We start from the raw sequence: 10000 nt of genomic DNA, 5'->3' as shown, positions 1-10000 counted from the left end.
GATAGGTAACAAGGATAGATAGAGGTAGGAAGATTGGTAGATAGACTGGAAGGTAACTGGTGGATGGATAGATAGATAGGTAAGTAGGTAGGTAGGTAAATGGGTATGTAACAGATGCATAAATATTGATTGGTAGGTAGGTAGGTAGGTAGGTAGAGATATGGGTATGTAACAGAAGCATAAATATTGATTGGTGGGTAGGTAGGCAGGTAGGCAGGTAGACTGACTGATAGATAGGCAGGTAATTGATGGATAGAAATAGAAGCATATAATGGATGGACAGACAGACGGATAGATAGAGAGAGATACAATAGATAGTTTCCATACCCAGAATACGAGAAGTGAGGGGTGGGGGTGAGAAGAGGGATAGATGGAGAGATGGTGGGGAAGCGGAAGAGGGGGAGAAGGAAGGGGTGAGGGGGAGAGGGGAGGGACTGGGGAGGGGGTGGGGGTGACTAGAGGGGATAGGCGAGGATAGGGATGGGAGGGGGAGTGGAGAAGGGAGGAGGAGGGGAAGAAAAGGGGAGTGAAGTATAAGTATGGGAGGGGGGTGGCTGATGAGGGGGGGTGAGGAGGGATGAGGGGTGATTTGGCACAGGTCACCAACTCTACATGACCCTGTTGGCTACCACACCACCACTGTTACCACACCTACCACATGCACCACACCACATCACGTTCACATAAACACAGTGCAAGTATGCGTAAAATATTTTAGTGTCAAGACGCCGACTCTAAGCATGATTATGAGAGAGAGAGAGAGAGAGAGAGAGAGAGAGAGATACAGCATCTCTCCCCTAAACAAGACCCATTTCGTAAACAAACAAACGCCTTTAGACTTACACATCTAGCGCGTGTTTGGAGAGAGAGAGAGAGAGAATGTATGTATGTCTGTGTAGGTATGAGTAGTGAAATAAAACGTGTATGTATGTGTGTGTGTGTGTATCTGTTGGTGTGTAGGTATGACGTGTATGTGTATGTAGGTACATTCACGACAAACTTCAAATCAATACCCTACTGTAACTTATTATTTTTTGCAGGAACAGCGAGACGTGGAAGGTTTCTAGACCCCCTCGTTTCCTTGTCCTACCTCCCAATAAAAACCTTGCAACACGGAATTAATCGCTAGTTTGTAAGCCTCAGTCCTCGCTTGCAACGTTGGTCGGGGCGATGACACGAGTGCTATGAGAGGCGGTGGTGCCACGTGGACGAGCCTGGGTGAGTGAAATATGCAGTTCCCTCCCACTTCTTCCCTCTTCTTGGTTGCAATTCGACTGTTTTATCGCCCTGTTAACGTTCCTACACTCCCTCACACGCGCATAATAGCGCTGTGGGAAGCAGTTTAACTTGGCAACCCTGCTTTGTTTACATATCAGTTCCATAGCGTTCAGGGTCCTATTTTTACCTCCTGTAGCGTTACTTGAGTGATTTCCCGTGCCTTGTGGAGTATTTTAATATTTAGACCAGTATTCCTTGTTACCAGGCAACGGGAGGAGTCGAAAAGGTAACAGGAAATGATTGTTTGGAATGGTCGTGCATCTGGCAGGGCGACCCAGCTCTTCCCTCCCTTTCGTTCTCCCTTCCCTTACGCAACTCCCCTACCATTGTGAATTGATGTTAACATGGGAAGTCAGTCTGAGGCACAGCTTGTTAGGAGGATTGAAGCCACACTGCATTACCGCTCAGAGTCGGTTTAGGGTATAATGGAGGGCTGTGTTGGGTAAGAGAGTTTGGGTTCGGCCTAGCGGGGTTGGAGGGTGTGGGTGGGTCACGGAGGACACCAATAAAGTAGTTCCCTATTTTATATCAAAGCTTTTCCCTTTACATCTTCCTCCCCGGTGATCAAAGACACCCATACATTTTTTCAATATATGCCACGATGTGCTTGAGTGGCCTGATGACTTATGAGGGATCCAGAGTAAGGCAAAATAGAGAAATGGGAGGTGGGTGGGTTGCGGAGGATTTGTGATCAGCTGAGGCAAACGTGGCGCGAATTCTCATCTTAAACCATTTTATTAACCCAAGTTTCCCTCCCTGCCCTGTTTTTCGTGAACTTTATATGTCCTTTATTTCCCACCCTTAATTTTCTATAGTACTTTTTCCTTGTGTTTTTATATTTTCCCTTCATTCTTTTTTCGATTTTCAAGTTTTCTGTGGGTTCTTCCCCCCCATCTCTCATCTCAAACATCTTGCTCGAGTTTCCACCCCATCCCGTTCTTCGTGAGGCTTCTATTCTTTTTCTAATACGGTACTTGTGTTTTTTTTCCTGTTTTATTTATGGTCTTTTTCGCTGTTTATATATTTTTTTCCCCCTCTGATACCCTATTCGTTTTCTGTGGCGATTATTTTCCCCTGTCATTATTTCTCGTTTTCCTTCCTTGTTCATTTCCTTTTTTTATTTGCTTTTCTTTTTTTCTCCATTACCGAGCTTTTTATTTTTCCACATATATACCTTTTTGCAAATTTTTGACGACGCGAAGATTCATTTTCCTCCCCTGTCCCTTTTTTTCAGAGAGAGAGAGAGAGAGAGAGAGAGAATCTATTTTTACCTTCAGCTGTTCTATACAATTTAATTCTCAATATAATTTTCCCGTTTTTTTTTTTGGCGATTTTTTCATCCAACTTTTTCATTTTTGTTTCCTTCCTTTGTTTTTTTTTTGTTTTTTTTTTTGATGTACCGGTATATATATTTTTTCTTACAGGTGGCGGTAGCGGTAGTGTTAATGTGAAAAATATGTGGCAGTGGTGGTGATGGTGGTAGTAGTGGTGGTAGTGTGATGGTGGTAGTTGTGGTAGTGAAATATGCGATGGTGGTAGTTGTGGTAGTGAAATATGCGATGGTGGTAGTTGTGGTAGTGAAATATACGATGGTGGTAGTTGTGGTAGTGAAATATACGATGGTGGTAGTTGTGGTAGTGAAATATGCGATGGTGGTAGTTGTGGTAGTGAAATATACGATGGTGGTAGTTGTGGTAGTAATGAGATGGTGGTATGGTGGCAGTTGTGGTAGTGAAATATGCGATGGTGGTAGTTGTGGTGGTGTGAAATATGCGACAGTGGTAGTACTGGTAGTTGTAGCAGTGTGAAAAATGCGATGGTACTGATGGTAGTCGCGACTCTGATGGTAATGATGGTAGTTGAAGTAGTATGGTGGTAGTGATGGTAGCTGTGGTAGGATGGTAGTTGTGGTAGTGTGGCAGAGGTAATGGTAATTGTGGTAGTATGGTAATGGTAATTATGGTAGTATGGTAATGGTAATGATGGTAGTTGTGGTAGCATGGTAGTGGTAATGATGGTAGTTGTGGAAGTATGGTAGTGGCAATGATGGTAGTTGTGGTAGCATGGTAGTGGTAATGATGGTAGTTGTGGTAGCATGGTAGTGGTAATGATGGTAGTTGTGGTAGTATGGTAATGGTAATGATGGTAGTTGTGGAAGTATGGTAGTGGTAATGATGGTAGTTGTGGTAGTATGGTAATGGTAATGATGGTAGTTGTGGTAGTATGGTAGTGGTGAAGGTAGTTGTACGAGCAATAACGTCTAAATTAGTAGTCTGCTTGATTGCACTCATACCTGGCCCGGAATTGTGGTTGATTGTGGTAGTTGTGGTGAGGTATAAGTAGTGGTGGTGGAAGATGTGGTCGTTCTGTGGTGATGGTGTGGTAGATGTGGTGGTGAGATGGTAGGTGTGCTAGTAGTGGTGGTGGTAGTTGTAGTGGTGGTGGTGGTAGTTGTGGTAGTAATGGTGGTGGTGACGGATGAGGAGGGTATGGTGGTGAGTGTGGTAGTTGTGGTGCTGGTTGTGGTAGTTGCAGAAGAGGTGGTGGTGGTGGTGGTAGCTGTGGTAGGGATGCCAATGTACTCCTGACTTGCCCTGGAGGTAATGCAATGTCGTTACGGCCTCAGGCGATGGTGGTAATTGTGGTAGTGGTGGTGGCTGGGTGGTGGTAGTTGTGGTAGGTAGTGCTGATGGTTATGGTAAGTATTGTTGGTAGTTGTGGCAGGTGATGGTAGTGATGATAGCTGTGGTGGTAGCTGGTGGTGGTAGTGGTGGTAGCTGTGGTAGGTGGTGGTAGTGGTGATAGCTGTGGTGGTAGGTAGTGTTGCTTGTTGTGGTAGGTGGTGGTGGGTGAATGCATGGTAGTAGTGATGGTGGTGGTAATGGTTGTGGTGGTAGTTGAGGCAGAGGCTGTGGGTGAGTGGTGGTAGTTGTATAAGTGGTAGTTGTGGTAGGTGAATAACTTAAGCGGTGGTGGTTGTGGTAGCTGTCAGGTGGGGTGAGTGGTAGTACTTGTGGTGGCAGTGGTAGGCAGAGTAATAGTAATTGTGGTAGGTGGTGTGCTGGTAGTTGTGGTAGCAGGTGAAAACTGTGGTAGTCGTGATAATGGCAGCAGGTACAAACAGGTGTTATGATGAAATAAAAATAGCTGTAGTGGTGGTAGTAGTGGTAGATGATGGTGGTAGTTGTGGTAGATAATGGTGGTAGTTGTGGTAGATAATGGTGGTAGTCGTGGCAGACAATGGTGGTAGTCGTGGTAGATGATGGTGGTAGTTGTGGTAGATGATGGTGGTAGTTGTGGTAAATAACGGTGGTAGGTGTGGTAATGGTGGTAGTTATGGCAGATAATGGTGGTAGTTGTGGTAGCTGATGGTGCTAGTTGTGGTAGGTATTTGTTGGTGGTAGGTCTGATGGTGGTGATTGTGGTAGCTGTGGTATATGGTGGTGGTAGTTGCGGTAGATGATGGTAGTAGTTGTGGTAGACGGTGGTGGTAGCTGTGGTAGGTGTTTATTTCTGGGTCTAATTTCTGTTGTGGTAGCGCTGGTGGTAACTGTGGTAGCTGTGTTATGTGTGGTAGATCTATTGGTGGTAATTGTGGTAGGTGTGATGCTAGTGGTAGGGATGATTGTGGTAGCTGTGGTTGCTGATGGTAGTCGAGTCAATTTCCTAGGCTGATGAAATTGTATGACGGAGGCAAGAAAGAGAGAGAGAGAGAGAGAGAGAGAGAGAGAGAGAGAGAGAGAGAGAGAGAGAGAGAGAGAGAGAGAGAGAGAGAGAGAGAGAGAGAGAGAGAGAAACTAATTAAAAAGTGTAATTTGTTGAGTCATTTCCAGTTACTCTTCCACGATACAATCCATCAGCCCAGCCGTAATGATGAGTGTTTGTGGTGATGGGTGATGACTGTGGTGGTGGTGGCGGTGATGGGTGATGACTGTGGTGGGGGTGGTGGTGGGTGGTGATGGTGGTGGTGGTGATGATGATGATGATGATGATGGTGGTGGTGATGACTGTAGCCTAAGAGTGGTTGGTGGTGATGAAAGTGGTGGTGATTGTACAGTAGCTTAGTGTTGTGGTGATGATTGGAGCTTAAAAGTAGTTGGTGGTGATGGTGGTGGTGATGGCAGTGGTGATGATGGTAGTAGTGATGGCGGTGGTGGTAGTGGTGATGATGGCTGTGGTGGTGCAGTGCTGGTGATGACAGTGTGGAGAACTTTAAAAAGGTCAGGGGTGAGGGAGAAGGGAGGGAGAGGAAGGGGGAGGGGAGGGGGAGAGAATGCAGGTGAATGAAGGAGAGGGACAGTGACGGAGAGTAGGTGGAGAGGTGGAGGGGAGAGAGGAAAGAAAGGAAGATGAAGGGATGAGAGAGAGAGAGAGAGAGAGAGAGAGAGAGAGAGAGAGAGAGAGACAGAGACAGAGAGAGAGAGTCTAATATAAATCCAGGAATCACTTAAACCACTTATAATCATGGAAGTAGAAACGAGAGAGATAAGAGTGAAAGGAGGAGTTGGAATGACGAGAGGAGGAGGAAGAGGAAGAGGAGGAAAGATGAGGGGAGAAGGAGGAGGAAGGATGAGAGGAAGAGGAGGAAAGATGAGAGGAGGAGGACGAGGACGGGGAGCAAAGATGAAAGGAGGAGGGGGAAAAATGAGAGGAGGAGGAGGAGGGGGAAAGATGAGAGAAGGACGATGAGGAAAGATGAGAGGAAGAGGAACAGGAGGAAAGATGAGAGGAGGAGGAGGAGGAGGGGAAGAAATGGCGGGAGTGACGAAGGGTGGGAGGATTAGACTGAGGAGGAGGAAGATGAAAGGAAGGAGGAAGTAGAGAAGGAGGAGGTGAGGAAGGATGAATGAATGAGGGAGAAAACCAAAACAAAGGAAAGCTAAAGGAGGTGTAGGTGGGAGGGAGGAGGAGGAGGATGGATTAAGATGGAGGAGGAAGGAGGGGCTGAGATGAAGGAGGGGGATGAAGGAGGGAGTGGAAGAGGAGAGAAGAGTACTTAACCGTATAAGGATGGAAGGCTATTTGTGTTGCCATATTCCTTTATTTAACCCCCTTCCAAAAATGGCACGTACGCTGCCCTGTGAGGACTTAGTGTTTACAAGCAGAGGTGATGAGACGCGGGGGAGGGGGGCGTTGGCAGAGCGTTGAGGAGCGTTGGGAGAGCGTTAAGGAGCGTTGGGAGAGCATTGAGGGACGCAGAGAGTTGGGGAGCGTTGGGAGAGTTAAAGGAGCGTTGGGGAGCGTTGAGGATTCGTTGAGAGGGTTCGGGGAAATGATGCGTTGGGTGTAGAACTGTCCATGCTGCGTTGGTGACCCTTGAGGGGCGTTGGTGACCGTTGGGAGGGGGCGTTGGTGACCGCTAGGGACGTTGGTGACCGTTGGGAGCGACAGTGACCGTTGGGGGGGGGGGGTTGTTTCCTTTCTCACTTCTCTCTCACACATCCTCTATTACCCAATCTTCACTGCAAAATCATTCTCTCACTACCCTCTCCATCTTTTTTCTTTTTCTTTTTTTTCATATCCATCCAACATGTTCATTTCCTCCACACACACACACACACACACACACACACACACACACACACACCTGTACCCCATCAAATATTACTCAACTCTCCCTTCCATTGCCCTTCACATTTCTTCCTTTTCTTTTAGTTCCCCATTGTTCAATTTCTCTTCCCCCATTTTCTTTCCCATATTCGCTATTTCTTTCCTTCCCTTCCTTCTTTCCATACCCCAATTTCCCCTATCCTTAAGCAGTATTTACCCATTTTCCTTCACCTATTTTCCCCCCCATTTTCTTTGGCAGGCCTCCATTACAAATTGAGGGGGGGGCAATTATAAAGTTTCCTGTCCCTGATTCTCCTGCATTTTAAACTTTTCCGCCGAAGTTTACCTTGATATTTCCCAGTATCAGCTGGAGAGAGAGAGAGAGAGAGAGAGAGAGAGACGAAAAGACAGAGGAGAAGAGAATGTGCTAAAGAGAGCATAAAGAGAGAAGACACGAGAGCAAAGAGAGAAGACAAAGAAGAGAGCAAAGAGAGAAGACACAGAAGAGAGCAAAGAGAGAAGACACAGAAGAGAGCAGAGAGAGAACACACAGAAGAAAGCAAAGAGAGAACACAAAGAAGAAAGCAAAGAGAAGACAAAGAAGAGAGCACAGAGAAGACAAAGAAGAGAGCAGAGAGAAGAGAGCAAAGACAGAAGACACAGAAGAGAGCAAAGAGAGAATTATGCTAAAGAGAGGGTAGGGCACAAACACAAGGTAGGCAAGTTTTTAGACCATCAATAACAACTACCTAAATGACTACAACCGCTACAAAGGCTGCTGGCGGTGGTGGTGGTGGTGGTAGTAGTAGTAGTAGTAGTAGTAATGGTAGTAGAGCAAGCAGTAGTAAGAGTGGATGGTGTCTACTACTACAACAATATTTCTACTACTACTACTACTACTACTACTACTACTATAACACTAATTCTACTACTACTGCTACTACTACTACCGCAACTGCTGCTGCTGCTACTACTACTACCACTACTACTACACTACTGCACAGAGAGCCTACGAAAGAGGAAGAGGGGGGAGGGAGGGAGGAGGAGGAGGAAAGGTAGGAAAGGAGGGAGAACATGAAAGGAGCTAAGAAAGAAAGGGAGAGGCAGGGTGAAAGGAAAGGGAGGGAGAAGGAAGAAGGAAAGTAAGGCTGAGAGGGAAAGATAGGTAGATGGAAGAGAGAGAGAGAGAGAGAGAGAGAGAGAGAGAGAGAGAGAGAGAGAGGACAGGAGAAGGGGAGGGGAGGGGAAGTGAGAGAGTAAGAAACACAGAGGAAGAGAGTACAGAAAAAGAAGGGGAGGGGGAAGGGAGAAGGGAGAGAGTACGAAACAAGGGAGGAAAGGGGGAGGGGAGGGGAGGGGGAGGGTAACCGTAAGCGAGGGAGGGGCGGGTTGATGACACCATGTAAACTAACTGCCTTCACACCACCTCTCTCTCTCTCTCTCTCTCTACCTACCTACCTACCTACCTTCCCCTTCTTACTGTATCCATCCCAATCTTTCTTTCCTCCCTTCCCAATCTCACACCTGCCTTTCTATCTTTCCTCCATCCCTACCTCGCTTTCTCTCTACCTGCCTCCCTGCCTCCCTTTCTCTCACTCTTCCTCGCTCCCTTTCTACCCACCTTCTTCCCTATCTCTACCTGTCTCGCTCCCTTCCCCCCTCTTTCCCCATCCTTACCTTTTTTTTCTACCCTTTTCTTCAGCTTCTCTCTCTCTCTCTCTCTCTCTCTCTCTCTACCCACCTCCCTCTACAGTCTCCATCCCTCTTCCTCCTTCCTTCCCTCCCTACCTCTCCATTTCTCTCTCCCTCCATCTCCACCATTCTCCCTGCCCATATCTTCTCCCTTTCTCTCTTTTTTTTCCTCACTCAGTTCCTCCACCTACCTGTCTCTCCCTCTCTCTCTCTCTCCAACAGGTGTACAAGGGAAGGCAGGTGTTTTAACAGGTACAAATGCAAATAAGACAACCCAGGTAAATGATAGGGCAGGTGTGTGTGTGTGTGTGTGTGTGTGTGTGTGTGTGTGTGTGTGTGTGTGTGTGTGTGTGTGTGTGTTAAGAATCCCATGTCTAATTAAAATATACCATGATTGTAATACATATAATCTGAGATAATTTCATTTGATATAATAATAATAATAATAATAATAATAATAATAATAAAAATAACCAACAGCAACACCACCAACAACACTAATAATAATAATAATAATAATAATAATAATAATAACAATAATAATAATAATAATACCTACAACTATACAACACACATCTACCTATAATGCAGGTGTGGGACAGGTGTGTACATCCGACTCACCTGTTTTTCTCCAGCTCGTTATGTGTCGTCCTGAAAAAAACAAAAACAAAATTATTAAACACCAATAACATTACATGGAGGCGATTTGTTTGTGGCCACCCCTTACGGGATTAAGGCGTCGGGAAAGATAAACATTACATCATTTATGGCTAGAGTGTAAATATTTAATACACTCCATTATTTAAAGTTTTACCCTGAAACAAATAATAATAATAATAATAATAATAATAATAATAATAATGTTAACAAGTGAAAATTATAGTAGTAGTAGTAGCAGTAGTAGTAGTAGCAGTAATAATAATAATAATAATAATAATAATAATAATAATAAATATTGAAAAGCAGAACTGTGGATATAGAAATTGCTCCTCTTCACTATGCTGTCGTTGTGCAATTAAATAAGAAAATAAAGAAATAAGCAAATACTGATGATAAAATTAGCTGCCTGTGTGTGTGTGTGTGTGTGTGTGTGTGTGTGTGTAATCCCCCAGTAATTTAGATGAAAGCAGTATAATGATAGATGTGTGTGTGTGTGTGTGTGTGTGTGTGTGTGTGTGTGTGTGTGTAATCCCCCAGTAATTAGATGAAAGCAGTATAATGATGGATAATGAGATAAGAATAATAATTAGCCTACCGTCTACTAAGAGAGTGTCTTTATTCTTAATTACACACAATCTTGAGACAATTATTATGCAATTAATGAGATTGTGGTGGATTGTGGTGTGATTATACTGGCTGGATTATTATTATTATTATTATTATCATCGGATACGGTTATGTGAAGCTACAAAAGGTGGTGAATGTTGTTGGCGTATCCGATAGAGCCAGGATTCCGGGGGCTTGAGTGATGAGCGAATGG

The 10000-nt window shown here is 45.0% G+C and overlaps 1 protein-coding gene across 1 annotated transcript in view; it reads right to left on the bottom strand.

The window, feature by feature from the left end:
* The window catches only part of LOC145416865 (max dimerization protein 1-like), a 232912-nt gene that overhangs the window by 165827 nt on the left and 57085 nt on the right, over window positions 1-10000 (bottom strand). The window contains exon 3 of the mRNA XM_080285735.1: window positions 9142-9171. Coding sequence (XP_080141861.1) covers window positions 9142-9171 — 30 coding nt within the window. The remainder of the gene's footprint in view (window positions 1-9141; window positions 9172-10000) is intronic.

Source organism: Coenobita brevimanus, chromosome 108, assembly GCF_032717465.1.
Source record: "Coenobita brevimanus isolate Jiangsu-jjx chromosome 108, ASM3271746v2, whole genome shotgun sequence".
Taxonomy (NCBI): domain Eukaryota; kingdom Metazoa; phylum Arthropoda; class Malacostraca; order Decapoda; family Coenobitidae; genus Coenobita; species Coenobita brevimanus.
Note: the sequence above shows the minus strand (reverse complement) of the source record. Positions and strands in the feature narration are given on the sequence as shown.